The sequence below is a fragment of the Malania oleifera genome, chromosome 10 (genome assembly GCF_029873635.1).
Source record: "Malania oleifera isolate guangnan ecotype guangnan chromosome 10, ASM2987363v1, whole genome shotgun sequence".
In the NCBI taxonomy this organism is placed as follows: Eukaryota; Viridiplantae; Streptophyta; class Magnoliopsida; order Santalales; family Ximeniaceae; genus Malania; species Malania oleifera.
Window position 1 is genome coordinate 79,856,044 of NC_080426.1, and position 20,077 is coordinate 79,876,120.

A 20,077-nucleotide genomic window follows, 5' to 3' on the forward strand; every position below is an offset into this window, starting at 1 on the left:
CCAGGAGAGGAAGCAGATTTAGGAACAAGGGCTGCAAGTTTCTTTCATAGATGGAGATCACCTGCATTGTGTTCTGATGTAGACAAAAAAATATGAGTAATAAAAATATTCCCTTTTTTCTTTGGTCTAATGGAGGGCCAGAGGCCCTAAAGGAAAAGCAACTAGGACAAAAACATCTGTGCTCCTAAAGCAGTAGGGGCAGAACCCATTGAGGAGGAATGTCAAAGACATGCAGGCCTCAACCTGTGGTTATCATGAAAATTTGCCCTTCCTAGTGTCCTTTAGGTCTGCCCTCCAACTTTGGGCATCATTGAGTGGCATCTCTGAACTCTTTTGGATATCTGTTACTAACCTTGAATCAACCTCAATAATGGCTTAGCAGCAAACAAGGTACCATGCCATCTTGAGATCCTTAAAGGCTGTTAAATACTCTGCTGTAAAGGAGGGGAAGGGGTGTAACTCCAATGTCAAAGGTGAAACCTCATCCAACCTTCTGTGGCTTCATGCAGGAAAACTCCACTAATTTAAAGAAAGTTAGGAGAAGAAAATAACAATGCCATATGAGAAAATCTGGATCTAGCATCACCTCCATTGAAGTAATATAGGCTATCCTTCTCAAGCCCTTGACTGATCTTCTTCATTTGGAGATTAGAAGTAACTAAGCAGAGCTTCAATTAACAAAGATTGGGAAGGTTTTAAAGGTTACTGAAAAATTCAGTTCTTAATGGTACCATTATTTTCTGAAAATGATCCTCATCAGCTCTTCAATCTTAGGTGTTTACTCCTTGGATTTGAATTATTGAAGTAGTGGGTTGAAGGTGAATTTGGGAAAAAAACGAACTTATTCTGCTTGGGGACATAAACTGAGGGGCCTTTCCTTGTGGGCCTCCTGGGATGCAAGCTGCGGGCTCCACCAATTACCTAGGCCTTCCTCTTGGTGCTAAATTCAAAGACCAAGGTGTTTGGGACCTAATCATCGGAAGATTTAAAAGAAAGCCGGCCAGCTGGAAAAATGGATTATATGTCTAAAGGTGGGAGACTTAACACTTATAAAGAGTATTCTATGTAGTCTATTGGTCTATTATACGTCACTTTTCCCTATGGATCCCATCCCTTGCTTAATTGTCAAAAGGTTAGAGGAAATTCAAAAGAGATTCCTTTGGGGGAGTTTGGGGGAGGATTTTAGATGCCATTGGGTAACATGGGGGTTTGTGAAACATCTTCTAAAATATGGAGGTTTAGGGATAAAATTCCTATCCACTTTCAATAAAGCTCTACTTGGGAAATGGCTTTGGAGATTCATGAATCAGAAGGATAATCTCTGGAGGGAATTAATTGCTTCAAAATATGGTCTTCTGATAATGGTTGGACCACTAAAGGCGCGAGCACGGTCACATGGTGTTGGAGTCTGGAAATTTATTGGAAAAGGTTGGGGGAGGGTTTCCCTTGCACAAGTTTCCAATCAAAGTATGGGGATAATTTTTTCTTTCGGCATGATATATGGTGCAATTAATCCCCCCTTGTACCAAATTCCCTTTTGACTATGGTGTTGCTTGTGACAAGGATGCCCTTATCAATAATCATATCCAAATTTCCGACCAAGGGAATTTTCGGAACATTCCTTTGATTAGGGATGCCTTGGATTGTGAAATGGACCAACTTACTGATTTTATTGATTGCTTATACAAAATCCACTGCCATAACTCCACAATGGATCCCAAGTGACCCCTGGTCAATAATGGCATGTTAACGGTCAGATCCTCCTATAGGAAACTCAGTACCCCATGTAGTAACTATTGATAACTTTCCTTGGAAGCTCATATGGAAAAACAACAGCCCCCACTAAAGTTGCTTTCTTTGCATGGGCCAATTCTTGGGAATTCTTACTGTGGACTACCTTCAGAAAGGGGGCTGCTCCCTCGTAAATGGGTGTGTCTTGTGTTTAGAAAATCCTTTTGCACTGTTCTTGGTCCAGAACCCTAGACAATATTTTTTTTTGATAAGTAATAAGTTTATTGATATAAAAAATGAACACCAAGTACACGAGGAGTGTACATGGGGTAAACAAATCAAAAACAGAAATTACAAGAATCTAGTAAATCAAAAACAGAAGAAAATGATTGGTTTCGTAAAGCAGCCAACCAATTCATCAAAGTTGTAAAGAAAAATAGCTTCAGGTTCGATATGGATCTTTCCTTATTTTCAAAACACCTACTATTTCTCTCCCTCCAAAGACACCACAATAAACAATGAGGAATTAACCAAATAAACCCATTTTGATAATGACCAAATCTGCCTTGCCAACATGCTAGAAGTCCCACTACAGATTGCGGCATAACCCAGCTCACTCCAAACAAACCCAACACCATAACCCACAAGTCCATTGCAACCGGACAATGAATAAAAAGATGATCAACCGTCTCATTATTACACTTGCACATGTAGCATCAATCCAATATCCAAACATTTCTTTTTCCTAAATTGTCAATCGTTAAGCATTTCCCCAAAGCAGCAGTCCAAACGAAAAAAGCTACTCTAGATGGAATTTTCTGTTTCCAAATACTTTTCCAAGGAAAGTCACAATCTTTGGAGCCCATTAAAATACCATAATAACCTTTAACCAAGAAACCCTTCTCTCTATCAGATTTCCAGCACATCTTATCCTCACCGAACCCCTTCACCGATGCACCATAAATGGTATCCATAAAACCAGTCAAGGCTTCTAATTCCCGAAGATGCATACCCCTAAAGAAACTTACATCCCACAACAAGACTCCATTATCAAACTTCATAAGCTCAGCCACGCTAGCTTCTTTATCTCTGCAAAATCTATACAAATCAGGATAGCTGACTGCAAGAGACGTCTCACCACATCAATGGTCTTGCCAAAATTTCACCTTAGACCCATTTCCAATATCATATAGAATGTGGCAAGAAAAAGAAGGCCATCCCCAACTAATATTTTTCCACATGCCAACATCATGTGGACCATTAACAGGCCTAGTACACCAACCAACCCATTCACAGCCGTATTTCACCTCTATCACTTGCCTCCAAAGAGCAGCCTTCTCCATCCCAAATCTCCATAACCACTTCCCAAGCAAAGCTTCATTAAACTGTCTTACCTTCCTTATCCCCAAACCACCCGAAGAAATGGGAGAGCAAACAGTATCCCATTTAACCAAATGGAATTTTGGTTCATCACCAATGCCACCCCATAAAAAAATTCCTTCGAAGTTTCTCAATATGGTTAGCCACAGCAGCAGGAATAGGAAATAAAGATAGAAAGTAAGTGGGTAAATTAGATAGAGTGCTTTTAATTAACGTGACTCTACCTCCCTTAGATAAGTACAAACATTTCCACCCTGCTAACCTTCGTTCTATCTTCTCCAAAATTGGGTTCCATATTGTCTTATCCTTGAATTTGGCTCCCAAAGGAAGACCCAAAATATTTCATAGGAAGATTGCCTTGTTTACAGCCAAGGACGTGCAAGAATAAGTCAAAATTAAACACCATACCAACAGGAACCAACTCTGACTTGCCCAAATTTATCTTTAAACCAGAGACCACCTCAAACCATGTAAGTATCACACGGAGAAACAAAATCTGATCCAGATCAGCATCACAAAAAAAATTAGAGTATTGTCCGCAAAGAAAAGATGAGACACCACCAAAGCTCTTCCCTCTATACGTCCCACACCAAAGCCTTACGTGTGACCATCATGGACAGCTTTATCCAACATTCTCCCCAGGGCTTCCATAACCAAGACAAACAACAAAGGAGACAATGGGTCACCTTGTCTCAACCCCCTAGAGCTCTCCAAAAACCCACAAGGAGTGCCATTTATCAGAATGGAGAAACAAACTGTAGATATACAAAAGAAAATCCACTGCCTCCATTTGGCAGAGAACACACCCCATTTGACTAACTGCATAAGAAAACCCCAATTTACATGATCAAAAGCCTTCTCAAAATCTAATTTGCAAAGTAGCCCTGGCACCCCAGTTTTCAATCTACTATCAAGGCATTCATTAGCAATAAGTGCAGTGTCAAGAATCTGCCTGTTCCTCACAAAAGCATTCTGTGAAGTTGAAATTATATCTTCCATAACCGTGCGAAGTCTGGTGGCTAAGACCTTAGCAATGATCTTATAAACCCCTCCAACAAGACTAACAGGGTGAAAATCCTTTACTTTAATTGCTTCATTTTTTTCAGGAATGAGAGTGATGAAAGTAGCATTCAGGCTTTTCTCAAACTGGCCTTCAGCAATAATATGATGGAACACAGCCATAAGATCAGGTTTGAACCCCCCAGCAAGCTTGGAAGAAAGACATTGTAAATCCATCTGGTCTAGGCGATTCATCAACATTAAAATTTTGTATGACATCAAAAATTTCCGCCTCCTCAAATGGTCTATCTATCCAATCTGCATTATCACCGGATATTCTTGGAAATACTAAGACTTTTGGGAATGATCGACTAACTTGTTGCTCAAATATAAATTCATGAAAAATTGAGTGATGTAATCAGCAATCATACCTTGATCGGAAGACAAGGCACCATCAACCACAAGGCTCTCAATACCATTATTTCTTCTATTAGAATTAGCCATTCTATGGAAAAATTTGGTATTTGCATCCCCCTCCTTCAAATGTAGCACCCTAGACTTCTGCCTCCTACTAATCTCTTCTAAAAGAGTGAGCTTTTCAATATTGGTGCCGAGAGTAGCTTGTTCTAACTTTTCCTCAGCTGTTAAAGGATGAGTTTCCTCTCTAACATCCAAGTCATTCATTTTGTTCCAAAGTTGCTGTATCTTAACGGTGACATTCCCAAATTCTGCCTCGTTCCACCTTTTTAAATCCAACTTCAATGCTGCCAATTTCTTAGCTTGTATGAAACTAGGATTTCCTTGGAATGAATAGGATGCCCACCACTCCTTCACTTTATCAACAAAGTTCTCCACCCTCAACCACATATTTTCAAAGCGAAAAGGAGTTCTACCTCTCTGATGACTCCCCACCTCCAACAGAATTGGGTAGTGATCAGAAGGTATTTTGGACAGCCTTCTCTGTGAAAATTGAGTGAAGTGATCCGCCAAGAATGGAGAGAAAAGAAACTGATCGATTCTAGAAGCGGAGGAAAAATTGGACCAGGTGTAAAGGCCTCCTTCCATAGAACAGTGGAAGGAAAGTCATGGGCTTGGAAAGGAATCCTCTCTAGTAAGGAGAGGAACTCTTCTTTGGCTGACAAAAGAAAAAGTCATATTCTTCTCTGGACACGATGGATGTTGTACTCATCCCTCCAGTGGAATGGCTTAGCTGGCTGGAAGGATTTTGGCGATCTCCTTTGGCAAAAAAATTGTTTGCCCAGGTTTGTTTCATGGATGTTTTATAAGCTCCCAAATTTAATCCCTGAATGGCCTCCCACTGAATAGCAGCAAATCCAGTAATTTGTTGCAAACATCAGTAGCTGCTCTCTATATACAACCTGTCTTTGTAGAGCTGTAGAAATTGATTATAAGAAAAACAAGGATGTGAGGCAGGATTGAGCATGAGTGCTGTGAGAAGCTGGTGATTGTTGTCACCCCCTTCCTGTGGGGAATGACAAGGATCACTTTAAATTTTCATTGCCCTAATTGATTATAAGAAAACGAGGATGTGAGGTAGGATTAAGCATGAGTGCTGTGAGAAGCTGGTGATTGTTGTCATCCCCTTCCTGTGGGGGATGACTAGGATCACTTTAAATTCTCATTGGCTTATGTCGGTCCTGAAAGCTGTTTGGCTTATGTCATCTCTGCATCCGACTTGGTGATATTGTATGTCAAGTCTTAGAGAGGCACCATACAATTCGTCTAGTAATTCATCAATAACTGGAATGGGACATTTATCTTTAATCATGAGGCCATTAAGTTGTATATAATCAACGTAGAATCTTTAGCTCCCATACTTTTTCTTCACTAATAGTACTAGTGACGCAGAGGGGCTACTGCAGGGTTGTATGATGCCATTATCTGAAATCTCTTGTACCATTTTTTCTTTCTCATTTTTCTGCATATAGGGTTATCTATAGGCCTTTTGGTTTTAATTTGTTTGGGTTGTGTTGATAAAAGGATTTTGTCATGGTGGCATCGTGTAGGTGGTAGGCCTTTTGCTTTGGATAAAAAAAATATTGGAATTCGTCAATTAAAGTAGTGATAGAAAGATAAGCACTGATCCATGTTAATGGCATTATGAGTAAATAGAAGTGATTAAAATGTCCATTTCTCCTTTTAAACATTAATGTGCAGAATACCTCGCCACTCCACATTTTACTTTTTGTCTTCTTGTTCAAACCTTAAAACTAAATTTATTGCCTTTCCTTGAAGATTGAAAGGGTAGCCTTGGTAAAATCTAATAGTTTTAAAGCTTGATATACATTGTTGGCCCACAACCTGCTAGGTTAAGCTTTTAGGTAAAGCGGTAATCTAGCATGGTATTAGAGTGGGTTACTAGGAGGTTTGGGGTTCTAGTCTTGTTGCCTAACTTTATAATGTGATGTTTAAAAAATTATTATATTCCCTGTAATGTGTGTTATTTGTTGTGTGTTTATCTCTCTGCGTGTTATCAGGCTGCACGAGTGGGGGAGTGTTAAAGCTTGATATACATTGTTGGCCCACAACTTAATAGCTTAAGCTTTTAGGTAAAGTGGTAATCTAACAAATAGAATTGGTCATTGTCTCTTACGACCTTGAGGCACAAGAGTTGTTAATTGAACTATTGAAGATGAAGGTAGATGGAGGAAGGGACGAAGAGAAGGGCTTGAAGATTATGGAGGATGGGCGAGTTGATGAAAGAAAAAGACTAGAAAGCTCTTTATTTAGCAAGGGTTTGATTAGCTCTATTCCAATATTTTAGAGCACAAATAAAGTTGGGATGTTAATCCGAACTAATCTTTCCACAAAAACTACAAACTCTCCTTAAATAATCTCATAAGTCCGACATTATTTCTAGCGCTAGTGTGATGACAAAGGTCCTTGAAAATGACCTTTTAGAAGCTTAGGTGAGGGACAATGCAAATCCTAGAGGTAATTCTCTCATTCTTTTGTTGTTTCATTCGAACTTTAAATTATTGAAATGCCATATGGTATTAGAATCTAAGTGAAACCTTAATATTCTTGACCTCTTTGAGGATGAGTGGAAAAACTAGGAAGTCGAAGAACTCTTTGATAATTTGGGTCCTAGTATGGTGATTCTATTGGGGATAAGGTTAGGCTTAAAAAAGGGGCATTAGGGAGAGGAAAAAGACCAACAAAATGTGTAGAGAATTGGTTAAATCAGCTTCTTCAATAATTATGACAAAAGGAGTAGGCTTTTAGGGCTCATTGGTGAGATTAAATGAAGCTTCCCGGACTTTAGAGGTTTGGAGGGTTGATAAGAGGAATATTATTGAGGTTTGGTTAATAGAGTCCGTCTGTATATTTTGTTTTTACACGAGACCAAACTAGGAGAGATAGATGCCCTTTCCTTAGGACTATTTAAGATTCTAGATTCAAAGAGTGGGTGTCTTTTCCTTCTTCAAGAGTCTTAGAGAGGGGGTTGGGGGGTGGGAGGGAGTAGTGGCTTAGGATATTAGACTTTGCTTTGTTTAAAATTCTATCTTGGGGTTTTATTCTTAGTTGACCTTGTTGGAGGTTAACTCTGTTAGGAGTGGTGGTTCACATCTATTTACCACCCAACATAGTATTCTTAGAGCATTTTTTTTGAGTCATTCGCATGTTTGTTTGGACTTTGTAGTCCCTGTAGGGTAATGGGGGGTGATTTCAATGTTATTAGAAACTAGAGGGAGAACTTTGGGGGCTCGAGGGTGATGAGTAGTATGATGAATTTTGAATTCTTTATTTTGGATTGTAGCCTTAGGGGTGTGTTGTTGAATAATGGCTGTTTTCACTTGGGTGACATCCAAGGACAGGCAAGCTTCCTTTAAGCACTAATAGATTCCTTTTTACCAATGCTTTGGAAAACATGTTTACATATATTAGGCAAAAGGTGCTGCTTATGCCCATTTCTAAACATTGCTCGATACTCTTGGACTCCAATCACATTCAGACGAGCCTTACTCCTTTTAGGTTTGAGAACATGTGGTTATCACTTATCACACCCTTATTTTTGAGTTAATGTTAGAGATTGATGGTGGGAGTGTCATATTCATGGGTGGGAAGGTTTTAAAGTTGTGAGAAAATTGAAGTTTGTTGGAAACAAGTTAAAAGATTGGAATAAAAGAGGTGTTTGGAAACATAAAGGAGAAGAAAAGTAATTTTTTATTTTTTTTCTTTTTGAAAACATTATTATGGATAGGTTTGAAGAGTGTGGCTTGTTGGTGGAGGTAGGTAGAGCTAGAAGGGTTCATCTTTGCAATTGGAGGTCCTTCTATTGAGGGGAGATAGGAGTTGATGTCAAAATTGAGGGTTAGCTGTGGGTCAAAGAGGGGGATTGTAATTCTAGGTTGGTTTATAGGGTGGTTAATGGGAGGAGGAGAAAAAGTCTTCTCGTGGAGTTGGAGTTAGACTTGGGGAGCGTGGTGAGGGATTATATGTAGACTAGATGAGATCACAATTTTTTTCTAAATGCTACACACTAATGAATGAAGGAATAGATTGATGGTGGAGGGGCTTGATTGGAGACCTACTGAGGAGGGGGCTACGAATTGGTTGGAGTGCCCTTCTGAATTGTAGGAAATTAGGATGGCTGATAAAGTGCTAGATCCATGGTTTTACAATGGCCTTTTTTCACGATAGTTGGGAAGTATGGAAAGATGGCAGCATGAGGTAATTTGTGGAGTTCCATCATAGTGGGGTAGTGTGCAAGAGTATTAATTGCCCCCGTTCTAGTAAAGGAAAGGTTTAGCAGGTTGAAGGATTTTTGGCCAAGTAGTGTAGCGATCAGTGTTTACAAGGTTTTAGCTAAGATTTAGTGAAGAAGAATCAAGTAGATGTTAAGGGATGCAATATTGATGGCCCAATCTTCTAACAGAAGGTAGACTAATATTAGATGCAATTTTGGTAGCCAATGAGGCGGTTAAGGATGTGAGGAGGGGGAAGAAGGGTACAGACAACAACAACAACAACAACCACAACAACAAGCTTTAAGTTCCACTAGGTGGGGTCGGCTACATAAATCCTTTTTAGCTAGTTCACTCGATCGAGAGCGTTTTCCTCTATTATATTAAGGACTATTAAATCCTTTTTCACTACCCCATTCCAAGTTATTTTAGGCCTACATACCCCTACCCCTTTTCATGTCAAAAACAATAACTAATTCACTCCCCACAGGTGCTCTACTAGGCCTGCATTTCAAATGCCCAAACCATCTAAGAGGACCCTCCGTTATCTTGTTTTCACCTGGTGCTATGCCTAAATTATTGCGTATGTGCTCATTTCTTACTTTATCTTTTAATGTTAAACCACTCATCCACCTTTACATTCACATCTTAGTAACTTTTACTTTTTATATAGGTTGTTTCTTAGTTGCCCAACATTCTGAACCACAAAGCATAGCTGGCCTTGTAGCCATCCTATAAAACTTTCCTTTTAATTTTAAGGGTATTCTCACTTGACGCACTCCTCCATTTTACCCGACCTATTTTAATTCTATGTACTACATCTCCTTCAAAATCCCCTCCAACTTAGATAATGGATCCAAGGTATCTAAATCTATTAGAGCTATTAATCTCTTGATTGTCAAGTTTAATCTTTTCTCTATTGCTACTCCTTACATTATTGAAATTACATTTCATATATTTTGTCTTATTCCTACTTATCCTAAGCCCTTTAGGCTCTAATGTGACTCTCCAAAGTTCTAGCTTAGATTTTGCTCCGCTCTTACTATTATCAATCAACATGATATCATCTGCAAATGACATACACTAAGGGATCTCATTTTGGATATTCTTAGTTAGTTCATCAATTACTAAAGTAAAAAGATAAGGACTCAAAGTAGAACCTTGATGTACACCAATTGTGATTGGACAATCTCTAGATTCTCCTCTTGTAGTCCTAATGCTAGTCACTACTCTATTATACATTTTTTTAATGACCTCAGTATATCTACTGCAAACCCTCTTCTTTTCTAAGACCCACCAAAGAACTTCCCTAGGTATTCTATCATAAGCTTTCTCTAGGTCAATAAAAACCATATGCAAGCCCCTTTTCTTTTTCCTAAACTTTTTCTTTAAACTTCTTAAAATATAAATAGCTTTTGTTGTTTATTTCCTAGACATAAAACCAAATTGATTTTCTGAAATCTTTGTTTCTAATCTTATTCCATGTTCAATTACCCTTTCCCATAATTTCATCGTATTACTCTTAATCTTAATTGCACGATAGTTATTATAGTTTTGAATGTCATCGTTGTTTTTGTACAAAGGTACTAACATACTTTTCCCCCATTCTTTTGGCATTTTCTTGTTTTTTATGATAGTGTTGAATAGATTATTTAACCAAATAATTCCTTTATCCCCTAAACATTTCCAAACTTCAATTGGTATTTTATCTAGTCCTATAGATTTCCCACTTTTCATCTTTTTTAATGCCATCTTTACTTCAAGGACTCCAATTTGCGAATAAATCTCCTATTTTTAGTCTTCTCCTCATTTGTCACTTCCAAGTTCAATCATTCATTTTGGTTTTCATTAAAAAACTTGATCCAAGTATCTCCCTCACCTCTCTTTTATGTCTTCTTCTCTAATTAAGACATTATCATTCTCGTCTTTTATACATTTTACATTACCTAAATCTTTTGGAAAACCTAGTGTGGTTTAGAGTTGGATTTTGGAAAAACCTATGATATGGTTAATTGGGCCTTCCTTGATAAAATGTTGCAAAGAAGGGTTTTGGAACATTGGTGTAATTGGATTAGGGGGTGTCTTAGTTCTGCGAACATGTCACTGATTACTAATTGTCCAAGTAGGGATTGGTTTTGGGTTTCTTGGGGGTTAAGACAAGGGCATCCATTATCACCTTTTTTGTTCACTCTAGTGGTGGATGCTTTCAGTATGATGGTTCTTCATGCACAAGATTTTGGGTATAGGGTCTTTTGATTGGGAGGGTGGAAGTGAAGGTTTCTATCTTTGGTTTGCAGAGGATACAAATTTTTTTCCTAGGGGGAATGGTTTTGAGAAGTTTTGCAAGGTGCTTCCTTTGTTAGGAATTTTTGAGAAGGTTTCCAGGCTGAAGATAAATTTGTTTAAAAGTGGCTTAGTGGGTATCAATATAAATAGTAAGGAGTTAGAGAGCTTCAGGTCTCTAGCTGGCCATGACTCCTTGACTTGGCCTTTTTCATATCTTGGTTTTCCTTCAAGGGTTAATCCTTTGTTGGATGTTTTTTGTGATCTGGTGATTGAGAGAGCAGGGATGAGATTAAAGTGTGTTGGAAGAGGCCTTATCCTTTGCTGGTGGGTAGGATCACTCTCATTAGTGCTTCCCTTTACTATATTCCCGTTTGTTTTTTTTTTATGCCATTTTGTTAGAGAGTGCTGGAATCTTTTGTTCCTTGAGTGGGAGTGATTTGAGGATTTGGATTGGAGATTTTTCTGGTTGTTTTTCTGTGAAATATTTTTTCTCTCATTGTGAAAAACACTTCAAGTCCTTATTTTTTTGGTTTTCCTCTTGAACCACTTTATTTGGAAAGCTAAGGTTCCTCTAAAGATCAAGGCTTTTATCTAGATTGTGGCTCTTAGTAGGCTTATTACCAATGATTTGTTGCAGGTGAGGAGGCCTTACTTGACCAAGTCGGGATATTTGTATTATACTATTATGTGTTTGGAGATGTGTGAGATCAGTTACCACTTGTTCTTCATTGTTGGGTGGCTAAGCAGCTATGGGCTTGTTTGGTCTTGGTTTATAGGAGATTCAGGTGTTGCCTCGGACTGTTGATTCTTTCCTGTTGGTGCAGTAGAGAGAGGCTTTGGGAGGAGTAAGAGAGGAATGGTTTTACAGATGTGCAGTTTTTGCCCTTTTTTTGGAGCATGTGGATTGAAAAAAATGCTAGAATTTTTAATGGAAAAACAAATCACTTCTCTGGGATAGATTTATTTCTCTGGTTTCTTTTATGGATTCGAAAGGGGCTCTAATGTAATTGTCTGTGTTTTTCTGCTATTGTTTGTTTTTAGGAGGATATATTGTCCTCCACTTTCTGTAATTTTCTCTTTTTTCTATAAATGAAGTTCTTTTTCTATTAAAAAATGTAATTTATGATATGATATTTTTCTGTGTATGTATGTATATGCACATGAGCTTGGGCATATATTCATATGCATTTGTATGAGTAGCATACAAATGTATGTTTATTTACACATGTATTTACATGCAGGCATGTAGATAATGTCTGAAAATATCTATGCGGGTGTTTGTGTTATGTTTTGATGTATATGTGCACATGCATGTACGGTGAAGGGGAATATTGGGTTTTTGAAATGTTCTGTGATTTCTTCTCAAATTAGAATTTGATTCGAGGTTAGGATGGGAACAAAAGGGCGCTAAAAAGGGAAAATACTTTTGTTACAGAAGGGAATTGGTAGGGGATATGCTCAAGCCAAATATTTGGAATTGAAATTAACTATTCCATTCCAATTCCTGGAGCTGATCCATTATTATGAAATGCAATTTCAGATTTAAAATCTTGTTTACTGCAGTTTCTAGTATTGTAATTGTCTATTTGTTGGAATTAACACAGGGCATTACCTTATTGAGCAGGTTGAATACCTTCCCATTGTTTCACCCCTTGAGAACAAAAAAGAAAGTGCTCCCCTTTTTTCCAAGAGGGTGAGTATATGCTTCTTATCAATTTATTGTTACTGCATTGCAGGATATGTTAGTTTATTTTAAGGCTCTCAATCAGTTTATTTTTAAGGTTCTCAACATGCAAAAGCATTGTATGACCATTTTGTTAGTTGCCAGTTGCCAGAAATCATACATGCATGATATTCTATATAGACTCAGCACTTTATTTTTTCTGTTTTGGGGGCAAGTGATTTATTCTATCATTGAATAAATCCTGATGGCCAAGAACTAACAGTAATTCTGGTATGTAGGAATGGAGTGGATTTGGATGGAAAGGAATCAAATTTATCATCTGTTTTTTTTGCATATTCTTCATTCAATTTTTCATCCCATTCCGTCCTCTCCCTGTTCCATTCTGCAAATCAAATGTTACATTATGCCTTTGTCTCCTGTATACATGACCCCTGTTAAATTAAATGCATAAATGATAGATCTTTTGCAATCTCTGCTATTATGGTGTGTGCTTGCATGGTTGCTTGCACATATTTGTTTATAGTTTTATTTTTTTGGCTAATAGCCTTTCTAAATATTTTTTTAAACATATCAATTTCCCTTCTCTGTTAACATTAATCGTTTCATCCCGACTGTTTTTTTTCTAAAAATATATTTTCAGTTAATTGATAATGCTATTTGAAATTGGAAATGAGGATTTTGCTAGTTTGATCCTTCCTTTTCAGTAGCTTTGTGTGTTTGTGAGAATATGTATGTGTTTTGACTTTTGAGAGAGAGAGAGAGAGAGAGAGTGAGGGAGAGCTGGAGGATGAAGCAAAATAGTTTTGAATTGGAGGTGCCAATTCCTGTTCATGCAAAGCACATCTAAGTGTTTGCAGCAAGAACAAAATTGATGATTCTATATTGGAGGTGTCCATTCCTGTATAATATTATATTGTTGTTCGCAGTGATATCTCAGTATGTCACTGTACAGAAATTGGCTAGAATATGTCATTGGTTAACTAATTGATCAGTTATAGGAATAGGATCTTATAGTCCATGCAAAACACAGGCCCTCAACCAAAATTGCCAGTTGAAGTTGCTTTTAGGCTTTTTGGACCTTATGTACTCAAGATCTCCCTATTACACAACCAATGTGGGGTATTAGTTGTGACAAACTACCTGGATACATTCTTTGTGTTCTTGCGGAGGAAGTCTGATACAAACACAAGCACCAATTATCAGCTTGTTGCACTCAAAACTCTTGATTGGCTCGTGGTCTGTACCAATTTTGATTCCATTTGTAAGACATGGTCCCTCATCCATGAGTGCTTGCCAAACTTGTCTTTGGGTTCCTTAGACCTTATTTATTTATTCCATTACACAACCTGTGTGGGACACTATTAAGTTATTTTTAAATTTCATTGTATAAATATTTAAGACAAATTTATTTGTTTTGCACTTTTTGTGGTGAAAACATTTAATATGTGTCTATTTATATTGGAATGACTATAGTAAAATATTTTTATCTTATGCTCTTTTTTTTTTTTTTTTTAAATTTTAAATACTTGAAATTGTCGTAGCCAAATATGTTATGAAAGTGCATAGTTATGATATGAAAAGAAAATGTCGAGGTTGTGATTACCTCCACTGGCCAAAGCTCTTTGTTTCACTACGTGTTTTCCTGGAGTATTTGTTGGAGATCACACTTAGGAGATCTTCATGTCTACCATAGGCATAGAAATAATATAGGGCCTTTCTGATTATCTAGGGTTTTATGATTTAAATGTTTTACAATTATGTATTGGTCTAATTTTTGGGTATTTGATATTATGTTTAATTGAAGGGGAGTCTAGGCGCAATGGTAAAGTTGTTGCCGTGTGACCTGGAGGTCACAGGTTTGAGGCGTGAAAACAGCTTCTTGCAGAAAATGCAAGGTAAGGCTGCGTACTATAGGCCCATCGTGGTCTGCCCCTTCCCTGGACCCTGCATACACAAGAGCTTTGTGCACTGGGCTGCCTCTTTTTTTTTTTTTTTTTCTCCTTTACATATATTATGTTTCATTAGCTAGGATTTGATATCATTTCTTAGAGATTGTTTCCTTGTTTACTGTTAGGACTTAGGAGGAAGCCTATGTAAAGGCTTGATGTGTAACCATGAGAGGAAAATTGCTATAATGAGCAGTAAGCCCTAATTGAGTTTTTTTCTTCATTTTTACTCTCTTTTAATTTCATACTTATTTTCCTATTGTTTTCTCATATTTTCCTGTGCCCTTCTCTTGTGCCAATCGGTCTTACATCCTTCTCTTATGCCAATTGGTCCTGCATCAGTATTAATTTGAATTAGTAACACATATTAAATTGAATCTTCATTAAAATATACATAAAAATATTATATAAGTTTTTTAATCTAAAAAAATGCGTATATTTTTATTAGAATATTCTCTAATTTGAATTAGTAATATAAGTTCTCGTTTTAAATGATCCCACAGTTCAAATAAGCAAATAGACAAAATTATTTTAAAGAATTTGGTCAAAAGGTGTTTAGGAGGATTCTACAGAAATTAATATTAAGCATTTTGTTATAACTAAAATCCAACCTCAATGGTTTTTTTTTCACCCCTCATGCTAAACATGACGTGCGGAGGGGATCGCCTATTTGCTTTTTAGGAAGACCCTTGGCTGGGAACACACCATTTTCCATTTTTCACTTCTTTCCCTCGTCTCTTTCATTTAAGTGAATTGAGCCCTTTGGTTTCCTGGAATTTCCACTTTAGGTGACCTCTCAACGATAGGGAGATGGTGGAATTGTCATCTTTGTTATCTTTATTGAATGGGAGTAACCTTTCTTTAGGGAGGGACGTTTATTTTTGGTCTATGGACCAGTCAGGAGTGTATTTTTGCAAATCCTTTTTTGAATTTTTGATTTGTTCCAACTCTTCTTTTCCTGCTCTATTCTATTATTTGGAAGGCTGAGGTTCCCCCTAAAATAAAGGCTTTCACTTGGTTGGCTGTGCTTGATTAGATAAATACTAATAACTTGTTGCAAATTAAAAGACCTATGAATCGTCTGTCTCCTGATGTATGTGTGCTTTATTACAAGAACTTTGAAACAGCTTCTCACCTTCTTTTGTATCGTGAATTTGCTTGGAGGATATGGAATATGCTTTTTGGCGTTATGGGAGAAAGCTGGGTTTGCCCTCCTTTAGTGGAAGACTTTTTAGATATATCCTTCATAGGCTTTGGTAGAAGGAAGGATAGGGCAACTTTATGGAAGTGTGGTTTTTTGTTTTTTGGTGGTTTTATGGATGGAACATAATACTCGGATATTTTCTGGGAAAATTTAAACCAGTTGCTGGTTTGGGAGAAAATTTAAGTAGTTGGCCTTACTGTGGTGTGTCAGTTATAGATTTTTTAGAGAGGCAAACTTCCAAGAGTTTCAAAGAGATTGGAGAAACATGCTGACTTCATAATCTCTTTTCTTTTGGTTATTTTTATTTGTTTAGTTTTGGATTGTCTTAGTTTGTCTTGGGAGATTATTTCATCCTCCCTCCTGTAAATTCTTTATCTATTAATGATATCTTCTTTGTCACAAGAAAAAAAAAATCCAATCTCAATGGTCTTCATAGCCATGGGTACGTGATATCTTTTTTTCCAGGCCTAAAGTCATACTTAAGTTCCACTGGTGTGGAACCAAAAACACATTTGACCTGTGTGTTGGGGCCCAAAGCAACTATTTTCTGAACAGAGTACCAATCCTTGCACCCATTAACCTGGTCAAATCATTGTTAGATTGAGAAATATTTAACAATGACCTCCAAAATCTCCCAACATTCTGAAATGGATCAAATGTCCATGATCATCATATATTTTCAAAGAATTCATCATGAAATTTATTTTAATATTTTATAATCTAATGTTTCTATGCTTGTTCTAAATTTTTGTTCAAATAGTCGAGTAATTTGATTCAAAATAAGCATATTTCATAATGCAGAACAGTTTTCAAATACTTAGCTATATGAATGGGTTTTATGTTTCCAAAATGATGATCAATTCAAAATTACCAGAGACAGTCCATGGCTACGTGCCCAACCCAAAGCATTCAGATAAAGATGTGCAATTTGAAATAGATGCATATATTCTATGAACCTAATTACCAAATGGCAGTGAACTAATTATGAAAATAATGAAATAAATTATATAGGTTCCTTCACTAAGCTACCAATGGTCTAAAATATCCTTGGGAATGATCGGGGTCAGGAAAAATTCTTGACATAAATTTTTTGTATCGTGAAATAATTTTCCTGAAATAAATATTTGTGGTAACCAAACATTTAATATAATCCCTCTCCTACAGTTCATTATCCTGTTTGATCCCTCAGTGACACTTTTCTCCATCTCTGAAATGACTTCTTTGCAGTTTTCTGTGCTTCAGTATGTCTTTGCATTGTTGACCCGATGGATTCATATAAACAAATTACGGGAAAGAGGAGGTCTCATTTCTTGAAAAATTATCCTAGTGCATTGGCTTTAGCGATCATTGTTCCCACTTTCAGATCCTATCAGCAGCCACTGAGGGGATGGCGCTGGACCTTCCCATTGCAGGGGAAATCCTCTCTCTCTCTCTCTGGTCATTTAGGCCTATGACAAAGCAAAGATCATAGTTGTTAGAATCTTATGATTTATGATTTGATTCACATGATTGGTGTTAAATGCTTACCAAATTGATTTGAATATTACTAGAAAATCTAGAAACAACTGAAGCTGAGTTTATCGATTCACCTCATGAATCTAATGAATTGATCTAAGTCCATCAATTCACACGATTCTGGACCTATCATATCTTGACAGACCCAGTTATTTTCAAAACCCAAGATAGCATTTTCTTTATTGCCTTCACAAAACCTGTTCACTCTTGGAGGAGTATAGTGTTCTACAATTGAGAAGAAGGGGCAAACACTTATCAGCTAAGATGATACTCTTGTTTCGTTGTATTATTAAGATTCAAAAGATGGTTTTTTGATAGTTTGTTCAATTATTATCATTTTTTAAGGTTAATAAGTTTTTTTTCCCCTTTTTTAACTCAACAAAGAATATGCATGAAATATTAATATTTTAATTGTTGATAAACACAAAATATCAGTTTTTTATTATTTTTTCTTGATTCCTTCCCTTAAACAACATAAAGTTCTTTTTTTTTTTTTATTAATATTTCTTGGCTCATCTCCTTACTGTTAGTATTTTAGGGAAAGCATATGCATCAAAATATGATTTTTTTATTGTAAAAATTTAGATGTATTTTACTATTTTGCTTGTTTTTCATATAATAAATATATGCATGTCATTTAGAATTGATTTTGGAAATTCGCACTGAATCTTACGATTTGATTTGATTCCCAATTATCTATTCCTAAAATTGGAATTTCAATTCATGATTCAAATCTTAATTTGACAACTTTGGCAAAGATACCTTATCATTCTCACATCAAGGGATGGGGTTTTGTGTTGATGGAAAGAAATCCTACATGAAGCAAGGGGAAGTCCTTCAGTTTGAGGCTACAATAGTTTGGAGGAGAGACATTTGTTATTATTTCTCAGAAGAATCAAATTTGGAAATTGAAATTGTCATTGTTGGCTATTCAGTGGATTATTTAAAGTGTGAGTACATTCATTTGCAGGAAAAGGTTAGGCTGATTTGAGTATTTGGTGCCAATTAGACCAACTGGACAGAAAATTTTCGGAAGTTCTTATAATTTCTAGAGGTAAGGATTATTCCATTTTTGTTCCATGGGGCTGGGGTGGGGGGCTTGCATGGGTTTAGCTGGAGAATTTTTGTGGATGGATTACAAGGGTTTTTAGGCCTGTTCTAGGTTTGAAGGATATTTGGCTAAAATGTTGGGAGGATGTTTTGATGGGGTTGAATAATTAGAGGAAGGATGATAATTATTAGTTTGTGCTTCATGTAGTGGAAAAATGGTTTCTTCCAGGGATTAGTTTTCAAAGGCAGTGGCGGTGAAGATTAATACTTGTTCAGCTGCCTTGATGTGTAGAAAGGAGGAGGCAGGAGCACTGGAGAATTTAGGGTTAGCTGGTTTGCAAGGTAGAAGGGAGAAGGGCTGCATGGGCTCGGGCATGGGTGGGCCGTAGAGGGCCTAGTAACTAAAAGATGGTCCAGGCATATGGGTGATTTTGGACTTGGGCTTTGTATTAAATTTAACGTAAATGGAACAACTGGTGTGGTCTTAAGGGATTTGGGCTAGATTAGGCTTTTGAAAAGAATTGGATATGTTTAATTGGCAGGATTCAATTAGCCCAGCACATCCACAACTGAAGCATATGCTGCCCATTATGTCCTATAGTCATCAGGCCCGAAATATGAGTAAGCCATTAAATCTAGCTGAAAACATGAATAAGCCTCAGATTCAAAATTTGCAGATGACAAGGGTGGTCCCTCAAGATTTAAAGGCAAATGACAAATCTTATCTTCCAAAATAGTTTCTTCTGCAATTGGAGGAGTCAGCTGCATCTTCTTCATCAACAAGGGATATTGTATCTGTTGCTTTTGGTAAGCTGGGATCAGGAAAAGATAGGAGTGGCTCTAGTATAATTCTGGGAAGTCACTGATTTCACTGCTTCTTTTTTTTTTTATCAGTAAAGGGTAAATTGTATTGATCAAAAGGAATATGTACATAAAACTCCAAACATACACTGAGCAGGGAGGCTAAAGCTCCCAATCAAAACAAGCAGCATCAAAACTAGGAAAAAACCTAGAAGCAAGCACAATCAAACCTGGGCATACCCGGGGCACAAAGGTTTAAACAAGCAGCATCAAAACTAGGAAAAAAAACCTAGCAACAAATACAATCAAAACTGGGCATACCCAGAAAACAAAGGGAACTCAAGATGAACAGACCTCAAGGAGGCCTAGACCCCATATTCCTATTTTTACTTTTCACAGGATGAATTCATCATCCCTGCACCTTATCATCCCCTTCATTGTGAACACACCATCCCTGCATGCCACTATTCGTAGTCACAACGGCAGCTTTTTCTTTATCCTTAATCTTTTCATCAACATCAACACCATGATTTTCCAAATTAGGAAGGGAGACATTACCTTTATCCTTTTTCTTTCCACTTTCACTCTCCCCCTGCGTGGAAGAGGAAGCAAAAGTATTTTTTGTTTCTTTGGACCATGCAGTGTTAGAACCATCACCAGAGCTTTTACTCTTGCCACCATCAACCACCGTCTTCATTTGGTTGTCAATGGTCTTACAAGAGTCCAAGAAAACATCAATGACCCCTCATTGGAGGCAGGACCTTTCTTGTTT

At 37.1% G+C, this 20,077-nt stretch overlaps 1 protein-coding gene across 2 annotated transcripts in view; it reads left to right on the forward strand.

The window, feature by feature from the left end:
* The window catches only part of LOC131166375 (lysophospholipid acyltransferase LPEAT2), a 65,296-nt gene that overhangs the window by 10,685 nt on the left and 34,534 nt on the right, over positions 1-20,077 (forward strand). For both annotated transcript variants that reach the window (XM_058124862.1, XM_058124863.1), the window contains exon 6: positions 12,730-12,798. In XM_058124862.1, the coding sequence (XP_057980845.1) occupies positions 12,730-12,798 (69 nt within the window). The remainder of the gene's footprint in view (positions 1-12,729; positions 12,799-20,077) is intronic.